This window comes from Benincasa hispida, chromosome 12, assembly GCF_009727055.1.
Source record: "Benincasa hispida cultivar B227 chromosome 12, ASM972705v1, whole genome shotgun sequence".
Lineage (NCBI taxonomy): Eukaryota > Viridiplantae > Streptophyta > Magnoliopsida > Cucurbitales > Cucurbitaceae > Benincasa > Benincasa hispida.
In genome coordinates this window covers 76,797,066-76,824,811 of record NC_052360.1, presented here as the reverse complement: position 1 = coordinate 76,824,811, position 27,746 = coordinate 76,797,066, and the positions used below count along the sequence as shown (strand labels likewise).

Here is a 27,746-nt window from a genome sequence, read left to right as displayed (position 1 = left end):
ACTTAATCAACATCTTATCAATGTACGATGCCTTAGACAACGCTAACACTTTATTCTTTCGATCCCAAAAGATTTGAATACCAAGAAATCAAGTCTCTCCCAAATCTTTCATTTGGAATTGGGCCACTAGCTAATTCTTAACAGAAGTTAGTAAACCTACATCATTCCTAATGAGTAGGATATCGTTTACATATAACACTAGGAAAATTACTGAACTGTTGATGATTTTCTTGTAGACACAAGGCTCATCAACGTTTTGGTCAAAGCTGTAAGATTTGATCGCAATATCAAACCTTATGTTCTAAGATTGAGATGCCTGTTTCAGCCCATAAATGGACCGATTCAGTTTGAAAACCTTTTGCTCTTGACCTTAGGCGATGAATCTCTCAGGCTGCACCATATAAATGGTCTTCTCAAGATTACCATTCAAAAAGCTCTTGACATCCATTTTCCATATCTCATGGTCATAATATGAGGCAATGGATAGAAGGATGTAAATAGACTTTAACATGGCAACATGCGAGAAAGTTTCCTCATAATAAACTCCCTCCACCTGGGTATAACCCTTTGCCACAAGTCTAGCCTTGAAGGTTTGCACCTTCCCATCAGCACCCTGTTTCCTTTTGTAGATCCATTTACAACATATAGGTTTAACCCCATCAGGTTGATCTACAAGATCCCATACTGAGTTGAAGTACATAGACTCCATCTCGAGATCCATGGCTTCGATCCATTCATCTCGCTCAACATCCTCCATTTCCTTTTTATAAGCCAACAAATTCTCAACCTTGCCATCGGCTACCATAGCCAGGATTTCAGTGAAACCTATATAGAGAACAGATGGGTTTGCAACCATCCCACTATGTCGAGGTTCCTTCAACTCTTGAGGTGGATTCGACCTACTAGATGAACTTCCATCAACAACTCTTGTTGATGTAGCAGGTTATTCAACAACTCTTGTTGAAGTTTCAGTAGTTTCGTTGGAAAGTTCACGCAACACGATTTTACTACATGGACCGTGCTCCCTCATATGATCCTCCTCAAGGAAAATAGTGTTTTTCGATACAAACAATTTGTTTTCCTTAGGATCATAAAAGTAACCCCTTCGTGTACCTTTGGGGTAGCTTACAAATAGGCACAATCTTGAACGTGGTTCTAGTTTCTTAGGATTAGCCTCAAGCACATATGCTAGGCAACCCAAGATGTGGAAGTGATGCAAACTAGGTTTACGCCCGTTCTATAACTCCAAGGGTGTTCTGGCAACACTCTTGGAAGGAACACAATTGAGGATATAAGAAACAGTCTCCAATACAAAACCCTAAAACGAGTCCGATAAGGAAGCGTAACTCATCATCGACCGAACCATGTCCAATAGGGTTCTGTTTCTCCTTTCCGATACACCATTCTGCTGAGGTATACCAGGAATTGAGAGTTGGAAAACGATTCCATGTTTAATCATATAGTTCTGGAACTCAGAATCCAAAAACTCTCCACCTCGATCTGATCGAAGTGTTTTAATTCGTTTATCCAATGCGTTTTCAACTTCAGCCTTGAACTCTTTAAACTTTTCAAAGGATTCCGACTTTCGTTGCATCAAATAAACATACCTATACCTCAAATAATCATCACTAAAAGTGATGAAACATACCTTTTACTCATAGCCTCCCTTGGCTCGCACATTCATCAGACCACAAAGGTCTGAATGCATTAACTCTAAAGGCTCTTTGGCTCGATAACCTTTTCCAGTAAAAGGTCTTTTAGTCATCTTGCCTTCAAGGCATGATTCGCACACAGATAAATAATTTTCCTCTAACTCGCTTAGAAGTCCATTCTTCACTAACCTATCAATCCTATTGAGATTGATGTGCCCTAATCAAAGGTTCCAAAGTTGGCCATTTTCCTTAAGAGAAACCTTAAGTCGTTTATTTTGAGTTGCGACAGTTTTAAACATCTCTATGTTATTGAGGGAATTTTTTGCTAACATCCTTAGCACATACAAATTTTTTTTCCAGTTTTGCTGAACAAATTTCAACGCCATCTTTCAAAATAAACACTTGATGCACTGAAAATTTGATTTCTTCTCATTATGTGGTTGAGGAGCTGAAAAACCTAGAGGGCCCTGTAAGACATTTCTAGTGTTAGCATAGGAAAATTTTTCATGATTACGCAAACCTGGATGATAATGAGTGGGTTGTTGTGCTTGATATGATGGAAATTGAGAAAATTAAAATGGCCTTTTGGACGGATTAGCTTTATGCACAAAATTTTCCTGCTCAGGGTTAGACATCTCCAATGATGGGTTAGTATTGCATGCCACCGTACTTGCAATCGAGGGTTGATTACCTATAGACAAGTGACTAATTGTGTTAGTCAAAGTAACCATTTGTGCCTTTAATGCACTTACCTCATCAAGCTCGTAGAGGCCTTCCACTTGAGATGTGAACCGTTCTGATGGCCAGTTATAACTCATGACCACCATATCCTCCAACAGTGACTGAGCAACATCGTAAGTTTTAGAAAAAATGGAACCCCCTACCGCAACATCCAAAATGGATTTTGTTGTGCTAGTTAGTCCATTGTAAAACAACTGGATTTGAAGCCAGTCAAGATATATGTCTTGAGGACACTTTCACAATAACTCCTTATAGCACTCTCATGCTTCAAACAGTTGCTCACCCTCTCTCTATCTGAACGTTTTAATTTCTGTCCTCAATTTACTAGTTTTTGAAGGAGGGAAGAACTTGTTAAGGAAAGCCTAATGTATTTTGTACTTTATTTATATTTGACATTTTACTCCTTTAGCTTTAGGACAAATGAGAGATTGTTAGGATTGGTGTCCTAAATATCTCTTGTATTCTCATAGTTTGTCAACTTTGTAAACAAATTGTTATTAATAAAATAATAATTATTTTATGAACATACACTCTATCCAATAAACTAAGATCCTAGGTTATTTTATGTAATTTAAACATGTATGTAGAGATATACAGGTGGATCATGTTTAAATGATAACCTGAACGGTCTATAGTAGATAGATAAGGTTAGGTACCTTATCATTGTGATATTACGGATATGGCCTGCTTTGTAGTTGTTATAAGTGTTGTAAACTGCTACAAATGATTTGATCCTGATCATTTATGTGGAGACATTTTAGGAGGGGTATCCTATACAAAGCGTTTGTATAAGACCGGAACACGAAATGACTAGTCTCTATTTATAACACCGTTGCTAGAAGAGACTTACATTTCACTAAGATAACCATAGATGATTTGACCTGAATCCTGCCTATGAAGGCAGTCCTTTGATTTTCATGGGTGAGAGTGACCAGTTTCGCCGATTCAATATGCCTACCATTTTGGGGATTCGTTTGATTATGGAGCTGGAAACATTGCTACACAAGAAAGAATTCACTCATTCCCTATTGTTAGGGTAAGTAAAGAAATTGCTCCCTTAAGGGTTGATTTTGGAGCTTGAACAATGAGGCGCCTCGCTGTCTCCAGATCAGAGAGGGATACAGTTATAGTTGAATTATAACTTATTTTTCATTAGAGGAATCAGTGGTACTTAAGGAGTTAGATGTAACTACGGATGCAAAATGGTAATTTTGGCCTAGTTATACTTATAAGTAATTTGTGAAGGGTCAATACACTGTTGATTGGTTATATTCGATGGACACAAAAATATATCTATAGTGCGAAGAGTGCAACTGTTGGTCTTTAATGGAGTGACCGAAAATTAATGGAGGTTGATTAATTTAATTAAAGAGTTTAATTAATTAATCAAGTACCATTGAAGCTTCAATCTATAAGTCCATGAGATCCCTTCGTTAGCTTAATTAGGATTAATGAGAATCAAATTAATTTTGGATTAATTTGAATTGTTCAAATTAATAAAAGGAAATTAATCATATGCACATTATATTATAAAGTTTTGGTGGGAAAAATAAATATTTGAATATGATTCAAATATTAATTATATGAACATGATTCATATAAAAAACTATAGGTTAAAATTAATGTGAATTTGATTTATACTAATTCTATAGGTTGTGTGAGAGATTTATAAACTATAGTTTATATATTATATGTGATATTTATTATAATAACCTCCCCCCCCATTCCCCATCATCGCTTAGTACGTGGAGTGAGTTCCTTCTTTTCACAGAGAGGTGGTTTTTTTCCCTTGAGAATAACAGGAAAGCCTCGTGGTGATGCCCGAAAACCTTTGCTACGTTTTCTTGTTGAGATTGGGAAAATGTGTCAGTTCATGATCTTGTGGATTAGGAGATGATTCATGAAGATTGGTATTCTTCAAAGGTATTTCCCAAATTTCTCTCTTTCCTCTTCAAAGCATGATGTGTAATTTGATTTATTGTTTATCCTATATTTTTCATATGTTTCTCTAATTTTTTTGTTTGTAATCAAATTAAAAATTTAAAAGTACGACATTCACACGGTTCCTCCTGGTATTCAATCCTTTCAAGCTATACATCTTACAGTATGAACAAAATTTTTTAATAGATAATAGTTAGAGTTGAAAAAAATCCTCGTGGGGTCGGGTCCTCGTGGGTCCCTACCCCGACCCAGTTTGACTAGGGATGGGGCTCAAACCAGGGATCCTAACCGGGTCCCTAGTCAGGGATGGAGCGGGGACGGGGAGGATATCCCCGCCCTGTCCCTGTCCTCGTCCCCATCCCCAATTAAAATTTTTTATTTTTTTGTTATATATATACTGTCTCTTATACACATCTAGATGTGTATAAGAGACAGCATATATATATAAAGTCGGAGATGGGGGAGCCCCCTCGCCCCTACCCCGCCCCGTTGCCAATCCTAATAATAGTCACTCTTTTTTTTTCTTTTTTAATTTTAAACAATAAAAGAGTTCAAATAAAAATAAACTTTGAATTTTTTTTCTTTATCAATCCAAACCGCCCCAAAATGTGAACATCTTAATGTATTTCTCTCCTATCAAAATTATAAACATATATTAGTAGTAGTAAAAACTAATTATAAAATAACTTTAAAAATATTTTTTATTTTCAATTTATATTATTAATTTAGTTTATTAGATTAATCTTATTAATAAATAACACGAACATATAGTCTAACATCGAAATATGAGGGGAATATGAAGCTCCGAGGTTACAAATTTATTCAAAGGTGCAACATCATCAGTTTCTGGAGGGTCTAAGTGCGATTGAGCGGGAGTGATCTAGCTCTATCCTCTCATCAAAGTGTATTCAAATGCTCTTGAAGTTATTAAACTATTGAATGGAGTTGATTTTTCTTATGCTGAGATTGAGGTCATTATTGAGGATATTCTTTTGATTGGGAACATTGTGAATGTTGCCCAACTTTGTCATATTCCTTTAAAAGAGGACAAATCTGCTCATAATATTGCAGCTTTGGCCTCCTCTCAAGGTTGGTCTTGTTGGGTTGTAAGACTAAACATATTCTATTTGCAATAAATATGTTATTGAGATTTTGTCCAATAAAACTGTTATTGTATATGTAAATTACACTAAATCCAATAAAATAAGATCCATGGCTATTGTTTAAGTACTTAGACTTTATGTGGAGACATAAGAGTGGATTGAGTTCAAGTAGATAGCCCAAACGGTCTATAGTATACAGATAAGGCTATGTACCTTATTCTGGGGATACTATCGAATGCAGCCCACTTTGTATTTAGTACAAATGATATGATCCTGAATCGTTCATGCGGAGACATACGAGTGGGGGCGTCCTATTCAAAGAGTTTGTATTAGATCAGACCAAGAAATAAGTCACTCTTACTTTATAATACTGTTTACTGTTTAAGACTGACTATTTCAAAACGATGACCTAGGTAACTTGACCTTAATCTTGAGCTAACTATGAACTCCTATTTATTCGGGATTATCATTAGATTTGCATGGGTGAGGGTTTGCTCAACAGCGCCGGCTCAATAAGCCCCCTATTTCAGAGGTAAGACCGGGTAGATAGCCGGGGACATAAGGTGCAAGACAGAATTCACTCCTACCTACTTACTCGCTTTTAGGGATCGTACAGAGGCTGTCCATCATAGTTAAATCAAGTTGACAGAAATATATCTATAGTGAAGGGACTGCAACTACTAGGCTTTAGTGGAGTGACCTAGAAGTTAATGAATGTTGATTAATTCGGTTTAAAGAGTTTAGCCAATTAATCTTAGAATGTTGGAGCCCATGATCTGTAGGTCCATTAGGTTCCCCTACTAGCTCACAAACGAATTAAACCTTAAAATAGCTTGATGAGTAAATTTGAAAAGTTCAAATTTGAATTAAGGGAATCAATAATTATATACGATATAACTACACGTTTAATTATCAAATTAAATGAAATTGGATAATTGAATAATATTTAAATTTGATTTAAATATTGAATACATGAATAAAGATTCATGGTTAGGATTTGGTGTTTTAATAATTTAATATTGGATATTGAATTATTTTAATTAATTAAATAAAATTTATTTAAAACTAATTGCTTAAACTAATTTTATTTAAATTGAAAATTTGAAATTTAAGAAAGTTCAAATAATAAAATCAATTTTGTTTTAATTTAAGTTTTGAAAATTTTATTTTTAAATGACATTTGAATAAAATTGATTTTGAATCTATTTTTTTTTTCAAATTTAGTGGGTTTATCCCACTTTAAACACTAAAATTCCCATTATAGGTTGAGTTGCTTGGTGCCAATTTATTATGCAATCAAATTGCATGAGAGACTTGAATAAAACTGAGTCAAGATCAGTTGAGTTTTCAAGCCATGCAATTGGAATTTTCTGGTTTTTGGTTGAAGAAGAAGTTCTTCATCACTTGAACCACAAAACCACTTTTCCTCCATAAAAATTCCCTTGAATTCAAACTCATTTTAGATCGCACCTTCTAATCTAAGGTCCTAGAAGATAATAGGAAAGATCAACTAGTGGTTTACAAGTATTTGGAGTGTGGATTTGAAGATTGAAGGGTTCCTTAAAGGTATATCTTCAAAACTCTATTTTTAGTTTATAAATTTGCATGTTTTTATAATAAAATTGATGGAATTAAAGTGCTTAAGGTCCTAATTGCTTCTACATGTTGAGTATCTACATTATCAATTGGTATCATAGCATAATTTAAACACTCAATTCACATTAATTTTAACTTGGTGGGTGTTTTTCATAGGTTGTATGAAAATTGGTGCTGATATGGATAGTTTTAGTTTTGTCATTCGATTTCTCTTCAATTCAATGTTAATTGTTATAATTGGCTTTTTGTTTATGGGTTTTAATGTGTGATTAAGTGTATATAAATTTGTTAGACTTGGTAAAGTTGCAATTAGGTTGTAACTGAAGAAAGAAGCAAGAAAGGTCAGCGGCAGAAAACTAGGTGTAAAGCTTCGCCTTACAGTGTTGCAATGTTGCCCTTGGAGCATTGGAACGTTGTTCTTCAGCCAGCCCAAATAAAAAAGGTTATCCTCACAGCATTACAATGTTGTTCATCTCAGCCCAGAATGTGCGCGCACGACCCGATTGGCGGTTCAAGTGAACCAGTTCGGCCAGTTTGGGTCAAAGAGGTTTGGTTCAACTTGGATTTGACCTATTCAGCCTATTTTAGAGCCTTGGAGGTTTGGTTCGGGTAGTTCGGGTCTGATTTGGATCGATTCGTGAAGTCTAGAGGCTTTTAAAGGTTTTTTCAATCTATTACTGTAATAATTTAGGTTGATTGCTTGCTTAGGATGCCAAAACTGGTCCATATCAATGTGTTTAATTATTTATGCATTATTAATATATGTTATAATTAAATAAATCTTGTATATGCATATAGTATGCCATATAGATTTAAAATTCCACCATAGGAAGCATGTAACATGTATCAAAATTATGTTACAAATGGTTATAATATATAGTATGCATGTGTTAGAGTTTCATGTTTTAATATAAAGTTTTATATTAAATTGTGAAATGCTTGATGATTGCTATGGATTAAAAGTATGTCTATATTTTATAAAGTGAATTAGACATTTAAAATCTATAACAAAGATTAAATGCATACTCATCTAGGATTTACAAATAACAACTTGTTTTAATAGTTTAAATAAGTCGCTATTTTGTAAAACTTTAATTACAAACTCAACCAGTCTATAATCCTTTCTAAGGCTTGTGGTATTTAAGTTGACAGTTTATGAAACACCTGCCACTTGAGGATTATAGTCGAATTATTGAGCGTTTTTAACCCGGTTTTATGAGCATGGTGAGCATGGTGAGGTTTTAAAATTAGTTTATCACCTAGACATTGCAGGAGAAATCCAAATATAAACGTTATACTTGGAAAATTACCTACACTTAGGTTGTTTTATTAGCTGGAAGATACTTAAGTAAATATTTACCCAAAAAAAAAATAGAACACTTCAGTGGGGGATTAATAACATATACGATATGTTTTTCTTAGCTTTCACGTCCCAAAGAGTTCACACCGTGAGATTCATGTTTGGCTTCGTGTCACCCTGTGAGTGACCTCCATTCGGAAAGTGTTTGCATGGGTCAATAGCAAGAGGAATAGGGGAAATAGTCCATAGTAAGTGGGCGAAGGATGAGTGTCAACATATCTTATGGTTTCTTCCATTAGTTTGGACCGTGAGATTCCTATGTTGCGCCTGCTTGTCATTTTTAGGCGACATAAGTTAGTCGTTTTACGGCGGCTATCCCCTCAGAGGGTTGTAACATGGAATTCAGAACAACTCAAACACCAGAAATGGATAGGATTTCTTAGGTCTATTCCCAAACTTGACTTTTCAATTCGGTAGCATGTTGGGGTCGACTTCTGAGATCTGAAAATGGGGGGTTACACTTATAAGAGTTACTAAGTGTTAGTAAGTTCTCGACCGAAAACGGTAACTAATTGACTATAGGAATAAGAGTTATTCTAGAATTTGTATTTAGTTAAGAATGTTTTGCTTCAGTGAATGAGTATTTGACTACCCTTCAGTGACATCTATTCTGACTCACTAAAGTATCGTTGCAAATAAACAATAAAATTTGGATATATTATTACTTTTGGTAAAATTTGTTTGGATTTAAAAGTAATTTACTGATTAGAACTTGCTTATATTTTCAGCATGTCAAATTTTTCTAAAGTACTCGCTTCCAACAAGTTTAATGGTTTAATATTTCAACATCAAATATAAACACAATACTAGCAGATGATAATTTAAAATTTGTTTTTAATAGAGAAATGTCCTCCATCTCCTAGCTCATTTGCAAACCAAAAAGTTTGAAATACATATGACAGATGAATTAAAGCACATGAAAAGGCCTGAATCCATATATTAGCAAATATATCCGATACTAGCTAAGAAATTCAAGAACATGATTTCTGCTAAGAAATCATGGATCCATTATAGATATTGTTTGGACAATTGGTTAGCAACATTATTCCTGAAAAATGTTTATAACTATAACATAAAAGATAGAACCTCTGTTAACGAACAAGTTATAGATATGTTAAAAGCAATAAACACAAATGTCATAAATGAGGAAACTAAGAAAGCACAATAAAGTAAATATGATTTACTTGTCATTGAGAAATGTTTAATGGAAAATGATAAATTAACCTGTATATTAGATTCAGGTGCCGCTAATCATATTTACGCTTTCGCTCAAGAAACTAGTCCCTAGAGGCAGTTTATAGAAGGTGAAACAACTTTTAAAGTAGGGACCGGAGAGGTTGTCCTAGCTAAAGCAGTGGGAGATATGAAGTTATTATTGAAGATAGATTCATTTTTCTTGAAAATGTTTATTACATTCCTTCCATGAGGAGGAATTTAATACCTATCTCACGTTTGCTGGAACAAAAGTACAAAGTCTCTTTTGAAGATAATGAAGCTATTTCAAAAGATATTAAAATATGTTTTGCAAAACTGGAAAATAAATTATATGTGTGAAAACCAACTGAGGTAAGAGTTGTTCTAAATATAGAGATGTTTAAAACAACTGAAACTCAAAATAAAAAACGAAAAATTTCTCCTATTGCCTATCTTTGCCATTTAAGACTTGGCCACATTAATCTCAATAGGATTGAGAGATGGTTAAGAGTGGACTTCTAAATTAGTTAGAAGACAACTCTCTACCACAATGTGAATCCTGTCTTAAGGGTAAAATGACCAAAAGATCTTTAATGGAAAAAGGTTTTAGAGCCAAAGAACCTTTAGAGCTCGTACATTCAGACCTCTATGGTCCAATAAATGTTAAAGCCTGAGGAAGGTATGAATATTTCATCAACTTTATTGATGATTATTCTAGATATGGCTACATTTACCTAATGCATTATAAGTTCGAAACCCTTGAAAAGTTCAAGAAATATAAGCTAGAGGTTGAGGACCAATTAGGTAAAAAGATTAAAACACTTCGATCAGATCGAGGTGGTGAGTATATAGATGTAGAATTCTAGGACTATTTGATAGAACACAAAATTCAATCACAACTCACAGCACCCGGTACACCTCAACAGAAAGGGGTAACGGAAAGGAAAAACAGAACCTTGTTGGACATGGTTCTTTCGATGATGAGTTATGCTCAGTTGCCTAGCCTAACTCTTTTTGAGGACATGCAATAGAGGCTGCTGTGTATACTTTGAACATGGTTCCCTCAAAAAGTGTTTCAGAACATCTTATGAGTTATGGAGGGGACATAAAGGTAGTTTACGCTACTTCAGGATGTCCAACACATGTGTAGCTACAAAACCCAAAGAAATTGGAATGTCGTTCAAAAGTATGCCTATTTGTAGACTACCCTAAAGAGACAAAATGTGGTCTATTCTATGATCCTCAGGAAGATAAAATATTTGTCTCTACAAATGCAATCTTCTTAAAGGAAGATCACATAAAGAATCATCAACCTTGCAGTAAGCTAGTATTAAATGAAATATCCATAGAAACAATAGACAAATCAACTAAGGTTGTTGATCAAGCTGGTTCTTCAACAAGAGTTGTTGCTGAAACTGGTACTTCACATTCTTCTCAAGAGTTGAGAGTGCTCCAACGTAGTGGGAGGATTGTTCAACAACCTGGCCGTTACGTGTGTTTGACAGAAACTCAGGTCGCCATACCTGGTGATGGCTTAGAGGATCCATTACCCTTTAAATAGGCAATGAAAGATGTGGATAGAGACCAATGGATAAAAGCCATGGACCTCGAAATGAAATCTATGTAATTCAATTTGGTTTGGGAACTTGTAAATCAACTAGAAGAGGTAAAACTCATTGGTTGCAAATGGATCTACAAGAGAAAACGAGACCAATTTGGTAAGGTACAAACCTACAAAGCTAACTCGTGACAAAAGGGTTTACCTAAAGAGAGGGGGTGGACTATGAAGAAACCTTCTCTCCAATTGCCATGATCAAGTCTATTAAAATACTCTTATCCACTGTTGCTTTTTATGATTGTGAAATATGGCGAATGGATGTCAAGGCAGTCTTTCAGAATGACTATCTTAAAGAGAGTATGTATATGTCTCAACTAGAGGAGTTTATATAGCAGGGTTAAGAGCAAAAGGTTTACAAGCTTAAAAGATCTATTTATGGATTGAAACAAGCATCTCAATCCTGGATTATGAGATTTGACACTGCGATCAAATCTTATGGCTTTGAACAGAATGTTGGCGAACCTTATATTTACAAGAAGATTGTCAACAAGACTATAATTTTTTTTTGTTTTATATGTTGATGATATTCTACTCATTGAAAATGAAGTAGAATTCCTAGTTGACGTTAAAAGATGGCTAGCGCAATTCCAAATGAAGGATTTGGGAGATGCACAGTATTTTCTTGGAATCTAAATAATTCGGAATCGCAAGAACAGAACGCTAGCATTATCTCAGACATCTTATATAGACAAGATCTTGTCTAGATATAAAATGCAAAATTCTAAGAGAGATATATTATCTTTCAGGCATGGAATTCATTTATCTCAGGAATAATACCCTAAGACAGCTTAAAAAGTTGACGTTATGAAACAAATTCCCTATGCATCAGCAGTTGGAAGTTTGATGTATGCCATGTTGTCTCAGGAACAATACTTTAAGTCTAATGCCCTAGTTTATTGAATTTATTCTCTCATACTCAACATTGTATATAATTGTTTATATATAAACCCACTGAAGTTTTAATTCAAGTGGGAGTTTGTTAGGTCGTGTGTCCTAAAACTCGCAGTTTGCAAGATTAAACATATTCTATTTGCAATAAAAATGTTATTGAGATTTTGTTTAGTAAAACTGTTATTGAATATGTAAATTACACTAAATCCAATAAACTAAGATCCATGGCTATTACATGAGTACTTGGGCTTTATGTGGAGACATAAGAGTGGATCAAGTTCAAGTATATAGCCAAAACGGTCTATAGTATACGGATAAGGCTGGGTACCTTATTCTGGGGACACTATCGGATGCGATCCACTTTGTATTTAGTACAAACAATGTGATCCTGAATGGTTCATGTAGAGACATGCGAGTAGGAGCATCCTATGCAAAGAGTTTGTATAAACTGGACTAAGAAATAAGTCACTCTTACTTTATAATGCTGTTTACTATTTAAGACTGACTATTTTAAAGCGATAACCTAGGTAACTTGGCCTCAATCTTGAGCTAACTATGAACTCCTGTTTATTTGGGATTATTCTTATATTTACATGGTAAGAGTTGACTCAACAACGTCGGCTCAATAAGACCCCCATTTTAGGGGTAAGACCGGGTAGATAGCTGGGGACATAGGGTGCAAGACGAAATTCACTTCCACCTACTTTTAGGGATAGTAGAGAGATTATTCTCTTAAGTACCAATTCTGGGTCTTGAACAAGGGACTCGGTTTGGTGATTGGATCACAAACCAATTGTTCATTAGAGGATTAGTGGGACTTAAGGAGCAAGATGTAATCTCGGGGGTAAAACAACGTTTGACCAAACCGTTATTACGAACAACCTGTGAAGAATCGACTTACTAAACATGATTAAATTAAGTGAACAAAAATATATCTATAGTGAGGGGGTGCAACTACTCGGTAGTTAACGAATGTTGATTAATTCGATTTAAATAGTTTAGCCAATTAATCTCGGATCTTTAAAGTCCATGAGCTGTAGGTTCATTAGATCGTCTACTAACTCACAAATGGATTAAACCTCAGAATAGCGTGATGAATAAATTTGAAACATTCAAATTCAAATTAAAGGAATCAGTAATTATATACAATATATTACATGTTTAATTATCAAATTAAATGAAATTAGAGAATTGGATAATATTTAAATTTGATTTAAATATTAAATACATGAATAGAGATTCATGGTTATGGATTTAGTATTTTAATAATTTAATATTGGATATTGAATTATTTTAATTAATTAAATAGAATTTTAAAATTAATTATTTGAATTAATTTGATTTAAAATTGAAAATTTGAATTTTATGAAAGTTCAAATAATAAAATCAATTTTGTTTTAATGTAAGTTTTGAAAATTTAAATTAAAATTTGAAAATTTTATTTTTAAGTGACATTTGAATAAAATTGATTTTAATTTTTTTTTTTTCAAATTTAGTGGGTTTATCCCACTTTAAACACTCAAATTCCCATTATAGGTTGAGCTACTTGGTGTCAATCTATTATGCAATCAAATTGTATGAGAGACTTGAATAAAACTGAGTCAAAATCAGCTGAGTTTTCAAGCCATGCAATTGGAATTTTCTGGTTTTTGGTTGAAGAAGAAGTTCTTCATCACTTGAACAACAAAACTACGTTTCCTCCATAAAAATTCCCTTGAATTCAAACTCATTTTGGATCCACCTTCTAATCTAAGGTCCTAGAGGATAGTAGGGAAAATCAACGGGTAATTTACAAGTATTTGGAGTGAAGATTCAAGCTAGATTTGAAGATTGAAGGATTCATCAAATGTATATCTTCAAAATCCTATTTTTAGTTTATGAATTTGCATGTTTCTATTATAAAATTGATGAAATTAGAGTGATCTTAATCGCTTCTGCATGTTGAATATCAACACCATCAGGTCTTTGTCCTGGAAAGATATTTTTCTAGGATGTGTTCTCTTATTTTCTAGGGATTGCCAATTTTGGTTGTTTTCAGTTCTGTTGTTCTCTACCTAAAAAAAGAAAAAAAATGTTTATAAACTGTTTTTTTTATTCCATAGATTTATTCTCCTTGTTTTAACATATTTGGTATACTTCAATAAGCTTATAAGTATAATATACAAGTGAAAGCATGCAAAGTTGCAAACCCAAACAAATAAGAACACTCAACTTTATATAAAAGTTGTTTTTTTAATCTTACCTAATATTCTGCAAAAAAAAAAAAAAATTAAAAAAAAAAATAAAATAATAGTATTGGTTTCTCCTTCTTTTTATAAATTTTTTTCCACCCAAACAAAAACAAATGTTAGGACAAATATAAAGATCAGTAAAATTTTTTGAGAAAAAACAATGATGTAGAAGATAAACACACAACCAAAAAAAGTGGCAACTTGTTCGTAGTATATATTATCACAATCAAAATTATAAATAGTACATAATAACTAAAAAAAAAAAAATCTTATAATAAATAATTAGAAACATAACCTTTGAAAATCTTTTTGAAACAAAATGGAAGGAGATGAGTGAGAGCTGGCTGCTGGAAGAAAATACTTTGCAATGGCCGATGGAAATGGAGAAGATTGGTATAGATGGAGAGGTGGAGAAAATGTTGGAGCTCAATAGCCATCATTCTCTGCGTCTTCTCAGGTCAATGCGCGGCGGACGAGGTGGCAGGTGCAGTGGCGCGTGTCAGATGTTGGCGGGACTTCACGACGGCGCGTCAGGTTTGACGACTGTGTCTGCCGTGACTCCATCCGATTCCCGTTCAATTTCCGGTCAAAATTACTTTTGAATGCATGCTCTTTGAATGCATCCTGTTTTTTGTATATATATATATATATATATATTCATTCATTTTTTTTACATTGCAATTTTAGCTAATCAGAATGCCGATGGGTATGGAAATTTTCTATTACTGCCTTTCTGGTCATCGGTAGTTTTCTAATTGCAGTTGAAATCTAATGCATTTTTCCCTGTGAAGCTAGGTTTGGTAAGCCAGACTGAATATCCCTTTTCAATTTCTAGAGCTTTCATGTTTTTAGTTTGCTTTATTAACAAACTGGTTCATTTGGTTTCGTTCTCTGAGAAATTTGTACCTGTGCTAGAAAGGTCTGAGATAGTGAGATGAGATGTTTGGTGTATTTTGTTAAGTATATTCCTTGGTTGCAAATTCTTTGTTCATTTAGAAATTAGCACTTGAAAGATCAACTCATTTAATTGTTGCTGTAGATGTGATACACTTGAAAGATGCATCGTGTTCATGTTGATGAAACAGAGGTTTGTTGGTTCTTTCCTTCGAATGAAGGTTTATTTGGTCTGGAATTCATCAATTGCCAATGTTGTTTTCTGTGTTTTCTCCATCAGGCGAACCTGTTTAGTCTATTTCCATTGATGACTAATGGATATTTATGTTTAATGGATATTTAGTAGATTCGTGAATTTTTTAAAATATCAAAGTTGAAGAACTAACTTTGACTCTTTTGAAAGTTCAAGCACAAACAGACACAATTCTTAAAGTTCATGTTGAAATGAGTATAGTTCAATTGGCACGGTGCTTGTGCTATCAATCTCGAAGTCAGAGATTCAATTCCCCCACCACGTATTTATGAAAAAAAAAAAAATCCTCAAATTCATGACTAAACTTGCAATATAACCTATCTTATGTTAATTTAATACATTGTATTAAATACTATTTCTCTCACTTTTATATTTATTTTGCTTTAATCCATAAACTTTAAAAATTTATCCTGGAACTTTATACGAAAATTATTTTAGTCTTGCCGTTCACCTTTTTTTGTTAGTCATTTAATTGAATAGAAGATTTTGGTCCATTTTAAACCTACCGTTTTGACCTTGTGTTTGAATACTTGTCCATGTAGACATTTACAATTAAATAAAGGATCAAAACACATGTTATGTTAGATCTTAAATAAATGATTTATATAAAACTAATAGAAAAACTAGAATGAATTATTATTCAAAGTCTTGGGACTGCAACATAACATTTAAAAATTAAGGGACATTAGATTGTGTATGAAATTTTAGGCTCAAAACCAGGTTTATACCTAAATATGTTTGTACTGTGCTTGGAAGGTGAACATATGGGGTATTGATCTGGTGGTAACTGTAGTAGAGTTTTCTTGGACTTCTTGGATAGATGGGAGTTTAAAACAACTTTTGCTGACAACCTGCTTTGATTAGACCGTTTCTTAGTATCGCTTGATCCTATCTCCCTTCTGTGGCAAATTTCATAAGTGCAGGTTGAAAAATGAGAAAAAATATCGGTCTTCAATATGAATTTAGTAGCTTTCTCTACCTAGTGGTTGTTGCTTTGTCTAAATCACTTGTATGAGAGGAGTCTTTGACATGCATCCATAAGCTTCAGCAGTTTTCTTGCCTTGTGGCTCTCGGCAGAATTAATATCGATGATCCCACAGTGCTTACTGAAGATCTTTTAATTCTCATTTGTGGCCTGAGATGTTAAGATGTCATGTGATGAATTTTAATTAGATTTTGCCCCTTTGTATCAGAGGAAGATTGTATTGCCCCAAGTCTTAGAGAATTTTGTACTCAAAGCTAACATTTGATTTCTTCCTTATTCGGAAAAGTTTTCAAGTAGGCATAATAATCCTTAATTTCTTTTTTTATAGCTGTTTACAATATTAATTAAATTTATCTTTGAAGAGGTACAAAATATAATAAAGATTCTTGAAAGGCAATTAAAAAAAGTTTTGGATGTCAGAGAAATGAAATTATAAATTTAGCTTTGAAGGCAAATTTCCCTAAAACTTGGGGCAGTATAAAGAGTCTCAGGACAGTTAAATTTTGTTGCCGTTCTATGGATTATTTGGTCAGAAAGAATAGGTGGATACTTTGGGTGTTAGAGGGCACTTGGCAGGAGGTTTGGAATTTAGCTATGTTTAATGCTTCTCTTTAAGCTCATTCCAGAAATTTGTCTGTTTGATTGCAAACAGTTGGGGTTCTTTTGTATGACTTGTGTACTTTTGGATAGCGCTCTTGTTCTGGACATGGCTTTTCTTTGTGAGGTCACTTATTTTCTGTATATATATTTTTGAAACCTCTTGCAGGAAGCGGAAAGTTTAAGAAATTGAACGACATAATCAACCTGCTGGAAATTAGCAGTGGAAAATAAAGGGTTGGCATTTGCAAATCGTGCCAATGAAAAGGGGTTTTGTTTAGTTACTCTCCATTAATTTATGGCCAGTTTACCAGATAAATACACTATATCAAATAGGTGAGTAACTGAGTATGTTGAGTACAGAATATCAAATACATGTGCATTTGATAGGTATGCTAAATCCAACTACTTGGTTTCTGCCTAAGGAGAAGTTTAGTTTACCCGATGCTTTTACATATATAAAATACGTCTTCTTCATGAAAGAAGACAAAGTTGTATTGTATCTACATCAGAATTTCGAATTGTGCTGATAAAAAGGATGAGTCGATGACTACCTGTTTTGCCAGACTGTTTGGGGGGGTAGAAACCTATTGCTTTTCAACCCAAAATTCTTTGTTATCAACAAGTAAACTTAACCAGGTGCACTTGCCTACATGAGGAGTGGATGAACAACGATGGAGAAGTATCCTTGATAAGATGGCAAATATTGGCAAGTATCTTACCAAATCAACTTATACTAGGAAAGGAAGAAACTGAGAAGTTTTTATTCTTGAACGCAGATTGTATAGGATCCTTCGCTATTATTAGTGTTTTACACCCCCTGTCCCCCTAGAAAAAAAAAAGAACCAAGGAAGTTTTGTAATGAATAGATTAAATTAGTTCTTTTGTTTGCTTTCTGGTATTCTGTTATTAACTTCATATTTTTGAGTTGTTGATTTGGGCAGCGGCTATTCTTCTGCTTTTGGTCCATACTTCTTCTAGGCCTAGGATATGTTATTATTTTGGAAATTTACGGAATGACATTTTGTGTTGGTTTAGTTGGCTATGGTAAATCTAAATGTCAGAAAATCTCCTCTCTTTCTGCGCTACCAGTGTTCTCTTTTTCATATTAGGTAAATAGACTTGGGAAAATGTCTATATTTAACTTTAGCCTAATTAAAAAGCAGAGGGTTGTCGAAAGCAAAAGGAAAAGAAAACAGGGAAATATCAACTGCATTAGGACGTGCTTTTTGTGGAATATGTAAGAAAATATGACCATAAAGTGTTCTAGAGATAACAATACATTTCACACACAACATACAAAGTGAGTGGTTGAAGAGGGAGATCCTCTACTTATTTTCACACACCCAAACGCTGTTCAGATTGTAGTAACTTGCACACTATCAGCAATAATTACCAATATGAGTAGACAATACTGCAACACACTCGGCTACTGATGAACAAGGAATATGCTTCTTCTACCCCTCAAAGCTCCAGCACTAGATCTGTGATGAACATAATGAAAGTGAATTAGAGTTGCTTCACGAGTCAGTTTAGTCATTTATCTCTCAAATAATTGGTTAAATAATGTAGTGAGCAATGATTATTTTAGCAGATATAGGGAAAAGGATTAGCTACTATTCATCTTTACTGTGTGTCTTGTGGAAGGTGAGCATAAATACCAAGTCAGGACTACAATGAGTTGAATTTTAGTGTATACAATTTAAGAGTATAAATTTGTAGCTTGTGGGTGCTGATATTAGTGTTCATGAAAACTAATAGGACATCTAGGTGAAATAGGATATGATGAGTTACTTACAGTCTTCATCTGAATTAATCCAGCGTTCCTTGTTGTCATTTGGATCAGAACTGTTTAGTCCATAATGTGGTGGAAATTGATTCTTGATCCGTCGAAAACTTGGTTTCGACAGTGTTCTCTGAGGATATATCATGATATCCTCATCAGATGTTTGCTCTCCATTGTTGCAGCAACCATCATGGTTATGGTTTGCTTTCTTCTTTTTCTGAACCTTTTGGTGTTTATCAGACTTCTGTATGATTGTTGAACTTTCAGGGTGAACTTTTCTGTGGAACATGTGAAAGATCTGCAAGCCACATGTCATATATTGAAGAAATTTAACAATTACTTGTAGACAGGAAAACAGTTACAATCCAATTGGGCTCAGTAGTTCGCTAGGGTTAAATAGGTTTCTGAAGCCTCTCAATTGAATCATCTACTAGTTTTAAAATTTATAATGATAGCTAGAAAACTAACAATCAGATGAGACCAGGCAGGAATTTAATCTGTTTATCCCAAGAGTCAAAATGAGAAAAGTAAAATGGCATGAGGACCCTCAATATTCTTGCCTAGGATTGGGTTTTAGGAAGTTTGTGTGGATCCCTGATTCTTTGGATTGAATGTTCCAAGGTACCATCATAAAGATTAAAATTAATTGTTCCAGGGCTATCTTCGCATAGAGCTATCTGTTATACTCTTCAAAAACATTGGAAGCAAGGGTTAAGTTTAAGTCATAACCATCATGAGTTGGCCTAGTGGTAAATAGGGGGTTTGACATTGATAAATGACTAAAAGGTCATGAGTTCAATCTATGGTGGTCTCCTGCCTAAGATTTAATATCCTATGAGTTTTCTTGATACTCAAATGTTGTAGGGTCAGGTGGATTGTCCCGTGAGATTAGTCGAGTTGTGCATAAGCTGATCGGGACACTCACGGATACCTAAAAGAAAAAGTTTAAGTCATACTTTGACATACCTTATACAGTTTTGTTTCTGCTGAAGCAGAATCGTTGAGTCCTTCAACAGCTGTTGCAGAGCTCCTAGAAGAAGCAGACAACATTCTTTTCTTCAGTTTCTTTTTCATTAGGTGCATGGCAGATTTATCAATATCCTCTTCAGCTCGCTTGTCTTCCTTGTCAAATTTTGCACCTGCATTCTCCTCAGCTATTTTGCTTCTCTGAAACAGCTCGCCAAGGGAGGTCCTGTTTTCTTTTTTAGCCACTGTTGTTGTAGTCTCTGACAATTCAATTGCTGACCCAAAAAGATACCCCTGAAGTGGGCAGATGATGGTCCCACTCAAATTGCTTTCTAGGCCATCCATTGGCTTGCCACTGAGTGTAATTGTGCTACCATGGCTGCTCCTTCCCATGCTCACGTAACTGTTTCTTCCAGAGGAATCATTGTATCCGTCATCCTTAGTTTCAGCTCCTAGAACCTTTTCCAACTCATCATTAATAAGCTTCAGTTCATTTTCAGTTACTTCAGTTTCTTTTTCCGTTATATTCTCAACAGAAATTGAAAACTTTGGTGTCATTGGGTCACTGATGACTTGTTCAGATCCTAGAGTTCCAATTGCAAGAAATCCGTGGAAGATCTCAGACATTGGATGAGATGATTCATCTTCGTAGTCTTCATCTCCTACTTCTGATTCTAGACCAGCGAAAGATTTTCGAAGGTTCTGTTCTCGTTGGGATTGCTTGAAAGGTTTAATGCTTGACTTTGAGATGTATTGCTGATCGTCAAGCGATTGTTGGCCTAAACAAGTATAAGAATAACCTCTTCGTTACACAAATACATTTAGTACCTCATTTAGTAATTGAAGGTATTAGGTTTACCAATGGCGAAGTCTTTGAGTGGTTCACCGCTGTTCTGCCGAAATTTACGATGCATCCAACCGAGTAACTATGTGGAAGAAAACCACAATATCATTTAGTATTTAGACAGAAACGCTCTACAAGGAATAATGCAGAATTAACGTTACCTTCATCTTTGTGGTTGTGCTTCAGAAAACTGAGTTTTGATGTCTTCAGTGTGGAGGGGTAATGATAAAAAAAAGGTGTTTTCCATAGTTTAGTTCACTGCTTATTTATTAATGAGAGTGTCAAACTCTTCCTGCATACCTCCAATAGTCTGAGATGATGTGGGTAAAGGAAACATAGAGATCCTTACAAAAGAATTGGTTAGCTTATGCTATCCATTCAAGTGGCCAAATTGTTAGTGGGTCCAGGGGCACCCTTCCGGAAGCTGATCATCATTCTATCTGAGGAATGTGACTAGTTTTGATTTATTTTGGTACTTTAGGTGGTGGTATTGACTCTCTCCAAACCTGAAATTCTTCCATTCTTCAAAAAGCATATTGGTACTGTTCGTAGATGTTTTTAAACAATCTCTTTTAGTTATATTTAATCAGTTTTAAGTATCTTAATTTATTCATGTTTTGTATATAGTTGTGCTATCTACACAAACATGTGTTGCACATGCTTCCATGGGAAAATGATAGTTCCCATCCTTATAATTGTAACAACTTCTCTATGATTTGGTGGGAAAAGCCCAAAATGACTGGTGGGGTCTCTGGAGAATATTTTGTTGGACCAAAATAAGTGCAAAGATAATTGAAAACGAAGTGGATCGTTTCTCATCAGGGGCACATTTGCATTGTTCTGACCTGGAAAGGTAGAAGAGACTGTACATTGTGTTGCATATTTTTAATTGAAAATTTTGAAAGGACTCTTCAATGTCTTATTTTCATATGTGATTCTTATTAAATCTATATGTTGGACCATGCATTTAGTTGTGGATCTTTGCAGTAAAAGATCTTTAATAGTAGATGACCTTTTGGTCTCCCTGACACCATTTTTTTTTTAAAATTATGTTTGTAAGCAAGAAGATCTAAGATGAGATCTGATATAACATAAAGGTTAGATTGCGTTTCTGATCTTTATTCCGTAACAATGGCCATGATTCCAGTATTGTTGTTGGTAACCTCTAATTGTGTTACAATTGTATTAGGGAGTTTTAATTTATAGCAAGTCTTTTAGGCTTCATAGTATGATCTCTAGCGTCATTTCAGAATATTTCTTCAAGAAGAAAATTTAGAAGGAAAAAAATATGCCTGGGTCCCATTTGTTTTTTGACCGAACCTTTTACAACTCCACGTTTCTGAAACATTCTATTGTAGATTTTGTATTACAGAAATTTTACCCTTGTGGATATCAACTAGTTCTTGTTTGTTGTTCATATTTATTGTTTACTTTCAGTAGTATTCTTTGGCTAAAGACATGGTGACCCGATGAGATAGAGTAAGAAAGAAGAGAAGGAAAAAGGGTTACGCACTTTGACATTGGTTGTGAAGTACATAAGATGCAAATTTAAACTCTTTTACCTTTTTCCCCTTTAACTGTCATAATAATTTCTGAATGTCCTAACCCTCAGGTTTCTTCTGAGCTTTTTTACAAGAGAAAATATTTTTCCTAGGAAAGAAATTGATATGATTTCAGTTCTGTCATCATATTTCTGAAGCCTTCTCAAGTCATTTCCTTGAGCATGAAAAAGATCATTTGCCTCAAGTCTGCCCAGGATATGCACTCAATATTCACATGAAAATGTGAGCAGTGAGCATGGATTATAATATTATCTTAGGCCATGATTTCGTTTTTTGTTTTCTATTTTTAAAATATACTTGTTTTCTCCTAATTCCCTTACCATATTTTTCATCTTTCTTAAAGAACATTCCAATTTTTAATCAAATTCTAAAAACGAAAACTGCTTTTTATAGATTGTTTCTTGTTAAAGAAAATACTACTTTTTATAATTTTCAAAACTTGGCTTGGTTTTTGAAAACATTGATAGGAAGTGAATGACAAGAAACTTACGGGTGAGAGTAGTGTGTATTTAGTTAAATTTTTATAGATAAAAAACAAAAAAACAAAATAGTTATCAAATTGGACGTGTTTTATAATTTCAGGAAGAAGATCTAGGAACAGAGGATTTCAGATTGGATTAAGGTGGGACTATGATGCATAGCACCATGCGATATTTACCTTTATGAGTTTGAGCAAATGATTTTATGTCAAATCAGCCTAAATTTCCAGCTGATAAGTTGGCTTCCTCTATTTGTTTTTAGTTTTCAACCTGGTAGATTGATATTTCAATCTTAAGTTGATTAGATCTGCATTAGATCTGGTGACAGAGTGGGAAAGATGCAAAGGGGGCCATGCTCCATGAACTTGCAAGCTTTCTGGACATGAAGATAGGTTTTTATCTGTGATACAAAAGCTTGTCAAATCCAACTAATATGATTGGCAGATCCATTGATCCATGTTTATACGTGTTCATACTAACCCTTTTCACTAAATTCACTGTATGGAGAGATTTTATATTCAGCGATATGACAAATTGGAGCTGATGAAAACCTTCTTCCTTCTGGTATGTTTCCATCAAAACTTTCGTGCTTGCTATTCCTGTTTTTAAGAGAAAACTGACCTGGAAACTTGCTTATGGGATTGCTAGGCTGTTAAAATTGCCAAAACCAAGATGTAAAATTACATTTTCTTTAAACCTTCAATGCATGGTGGAGAATCAAACTTTTAACCTTTTGGTGGAGAGTATATGAATTATGCTAGTTGAGTTATGCTCATGTTGGTATCTATATCTTTTCATTAATACATATAAAACCTCCCAGAGATACTTAAAAAAAAAAAAAAGAAGTAAGACACCTAATTTTAGAATATGATAAATGAGCTTCAAGATTGAGACATTTTATTTAATCTTATCATGTTAGTTAACAAGTCATATTAGTTCAAAAAAATTGAAGTTAAAAATAATTTTGTTTTGCAGTGTAAGCGATAATGCATTGTTCGATTTTTGCGACTTTTAAAAGTGCAACTATAAATGACTTATCATACTAAATTTATGCTGTTCTTTGTTAGCGATAGAGCCAACTAGTAAGAGTTAATTAAAAAAAATAGAACGATAATAAAACATTTCATAGTATAGAGACAAGTGAAATTAATGTTAGAATAAGAAGACTAAAAAAGTAATTTAATCACAATCTTAGGTAGGCCATATTGCAGATGGAAAAAGTGAGCATTTTATCATCTGATTCTGGGACCTGCTAAACTTTTGTGCCGACTTTTGTTTTTAGGAACAAAACATGAAACTAAAATCCGAATGTCTTGTCAATGACATGAGGGAAAACAACTATGTTGTAGACAAAGTGTGCCACATATTTATCCTTCTCTTGACCTTTTCTTTTTGACCAACACCCTAAAAGGGCCTTCCCACTGGGATGTGAATATATGCACTGAACATGTTGTGTTATAAATCTCTTTGTCTAAATGCAATAGCCTTCATTCATTATGATTTGTACATGTAAAAGCAAAGCCAAGTTAGTAGCAGCCCTTACTGTGATGTGATTATGCAATGAACATGAACCTGTTTGTCTAAAAGCTTTTTTAACCTTTCATTTCTGGATTGAACCCTACTTTTAAAGCATTGTGCATCAGTTTTTCTTAATGCTCGTTTGAACTCTTTATTCTTTGTTGAATGTGAGGCTGTGGTTTTACAGGGTGATTGACTATTATTGAAGAACATTGCTGCCTCTGTTGTTTGGACAGTGGATAGAGATTGAGACCTTAGACTGACTTTGAACCTCACAGTTGGATTTTCATACTATTGTATTTGTTTTCATGTTTTCGAGTCTAATTTGAGGCTCCTATCTGTTTTGAGCTCAACAAGGCACAATTTTGGTACTTTGACCATAGCATGAAGTTAGCGTTTCGGAAAGATATTAGTTCCATTACCGACGTGTGAAATAATTTAGGATCTATGAAATAAATCATTAATTGAATGATGATATAAGATGATTTTGGATGTTTGGAGACTTCTCCTAAAAAACGATATTAGTTCCATTTACCGAGATGTGAAACAATGTAGCATCTATGGAAGTAAAAGTCACTAATTGAATGTTGATGTCTTCTAACAAAGTTTGTTAATTTTAATAATTCGTTGATGTAGTAGGATTAGGATAAGTTAGGATATTATGGGCAAATCCTTAATTGATTAGGATAGGGATTAGTTTCCATGATTGATTAGAATTAGGATTAGTTTCATTGGTTTATTAGGATTAGGATTAGTTTCTTTAACTAATTAGGATTAGGATTAGTATTTGATTAATTAGGATTAGGATTAGTTTGCTTTCTCATTCTCTATAAATAGAGAGATTATTTTCTTGTATTGACAACTTTTGATTCATAATGAAGACTTTGATTTTATTATTAGAGATTTCTCTCTTTTTATCTTCTAGGCTACATCAAATTGGTATCGGAGTAGCCATCTGAGCCAATGTTGATTGTTGCTGGTGGAAGATCGCTTGGCAATGCTGATCGCAAGAGAGAGTTTCGTGAGCTGTGCTCACTGTGAACAGTTCACATCTATATAGGGGAAACTCTTTAAATTTTAGAAAAGAAAGAAAATACCGAGATTTTTTTTCAAGATTTTGCAAGAATGGACTATTATCGATCAAGGAAGACTGTGAAGAAAAAATATAGTAGTTGATATAGGCAAGAAGGTCAAATTTTCTCCTAAAAGCAGTGTTGGAATTTTGATTCAAGTGATTCAGAAGAAGAATTCCAACATCATAATTTCACCTATGCTTGATTTTCTCAACAAACCTATCATTATCCACATTTGAAATTTGATTATAGTGATTCTATTGATTTCGATGAAGATTCTAATGCAGTTAGGAATGGGATAACAAGACGATGTTATCAACAAAGAGCCCGACGATCCAATCAAATTGGTTTCTAAAAAACTTGACGTAAGAATTGGGAGTTAGATGATTTAGAAAATGATTCAAAGTGTGAGAAACTATTATCACCAACATCAAAGAACACCACCCACGAATCATTCCAACACAAATTTGGAGGTCGAAATATTTTCAAGAAAACATAAATATTCAAATAAAAACATCTAAGAGGAAAAAAAATTCAAGAAAGGCATAATTATAATCTTCAAGATTTTTCAAGAAACCATCAAGAATCACATTTAGTCACTCAAAAAGATCAATAACTCATCCAAATGAGCTGTGAAATTTCATAAAAAATGACCAAAGTAGAATAAAAGAAAAAATCAATTGAAAACGAGTTGAATAAGAAAGGTTGAAAGATCGAAAAGGAGTTTGTGTTAGAAGAAGAAAAAAACAATGGGACTAATAGGGAGGTTGTTCAATTCGAACTAAATGATGAGGAATTATTAATCGATGAAATCAATGATGGAGGTGTTGAAGAAGATGAAGTTGAAGGAAATCAAACACGAGGATTTCCATGAGTAGCAGAAGGATCGTTCCAAATTCCATTCGAATTGAACATAAATAATTACAGTACAAGAATGGAAATTGACAGGTCATACACAACAAGAAATTACAACATGTTTAGATAGAACTCAAGGGATAAAGAATGCGTACATTTGAAGAAACATTCTTCAAGAATCACTCGAACATACTCCAAGCGTCCAAGACAGCAATACACGAACGTAGTGACCAGAACAACACGACCAACAGAACGAACACAATGAACAACCAACAACTCCTTGAAACCAATCGAGTCACACTCGATTCACGAAGTGAGTGAGAACACCACCACAATGGTTACCTTGGTATTCGCAGTGTGAGAATCCAAGAGTTGTGAACTCTGTATGATCTTGGCTTAAGTAAGAGACGAGAGGAAAACGATCGTGTAGACGATCGAGCAAATGGGAGATAGGAAGCTGTCTATCGTATAGACGATGTGCTCGATCGTTTAGTAAATGGCTGCCTATCATATAGACTTAGTCACTCGATCATTTAGCTATGATCAACTGATGAACTATCATATAGTCAGAGCTTTACGATTTTTTAGTCTCTACACAACTATCGCTTAGTGAAACTCTTTCACTTGATAGCTTATCCGTGAGTTCTTTCCAGATGTGGCAAAACCACTAATTTTAGGAAAACAATTTTTCTTTTATCTCACGGTTACCATAAAACCATCAATAACCTCCCACTCAATTGGTTATTAGAGAAAAAGAAATTAATTATCATATAATTAATATATTATAAATAAATATAATAACCAACTTACCATATTATATTTATAATCTATAGTTTTAATATTTCATCTCATGAAACATACAAACTCTAGTTTTTGTTTTCTTTCTATTTTATGGTACTTAATGTAAATATGATTTACATTAATTCTTCCATTTGATGTATCTCATACATCACACCAATTATATCATATATAATTGAATTTCCTCTTGTTAATTTGAACACTTCAAACTAACCCAAGAACTAATTCTCAACTTGAATCCATTGTGCTACCAAGGGGACCTTATGGACTTGTAGCTTGAAGCTCAAATGGTATGTGAATAACTGACTAATCTCTTTAGACACGGGATCTACCATCCGTTAACTACTGGGCACTCCACTAAAGACCGATAGCTGCACTATTTTCACTACAGATATATTTCTGTGTCCATGTCAACCAATCAACAGTGCAATAACCCTTCACAGATCGTTCGTAAGTACAGCTGGGCCAATTTACCGTTTTGCCTCTGTAGTTACATCTAACTCCTTCAGTACCACTGATTTCATGAACAATAAGTCATAGTCCTACTATGACTGGGCCCTCTCTTCCAAAGAAAGGATGTGGCCACTATGTTCAAGATCTGGAATCAACTCTTAAGAGAGCAATCTATCTACTTACCCCTGCTTCGGGAAAGGAGTGAATTCCATCTTGTGTAACTGAGTTCCCAGCTCCCCAATCAGACAAATCCCCAAAAAGGTAGGTTCGTTGAGTTGGCAGTCTGGCCACTCTCACTCATACTAATCAAAGGATCGCCCTCAAAGGCAGGAGTTCCCAAAACACTCAGGATTAAG

General features: G+C 34.2%; 1 protein-coding gene and 2 long non-coding RNA genes across 3 annotated transcripts; 2 read left to right on the top strand and 1 right to left on the bottom strand.

The window, feature by feature from the left end:
* Window positions 1-14,587: 14,587 nt before the first annotated feature.
* LOC120067022 lies at window positions 14,588-17,974 on the top strand. The gene is made up of 2 exons (XR_005478904.1): window positions 14,588-14,861; window positions 17,226-17,974. It is a non-coding gene; the product is annotated as an uncharacterized LOC120067022 (long non-coding RNA).
* Window positions 14,968-20,953, bottom strand: LOC120067020 (protein LAZY 1-like). The gene is made up of 5 exons (XM_039018393.1): window positions 20,814-20,953; window positions 20,668-20,734; window positions 19,809-20,587; window positions 18,855-19,140; window positions 14,968-18,540 (listed from the first exon to the last, which is right to left on the bottom strand). Exons 1-5 carry the CDS (start codon window positions 20,817-20,819, stop codon window positions 18,521-18,523), a joined length of 1,158 nt encoding a protein of 385 aa, XP_038874321.1. The 5' UTR covers window positions 20,820-20,953; the 3' UTR covers window positions 14,968-18,520.
* Window positions 20,954-22,294: 1,341 nt separating this feature from the next.
* LOC120067021 lies at window positions 22,295-24,632 on the top strand. The gene is made up of 3 exons (XR_005478903.1): window positions 22,295-22,436; window positions 22,797-23,257; window positions 24,399-24,632. It is a non-coding gene; the product is annotated as an uncharacterized LOC120067021 (long non-coding RNA).
* Window positions 24,633-27,746: the final 3,114 nt, after the last annotated feature.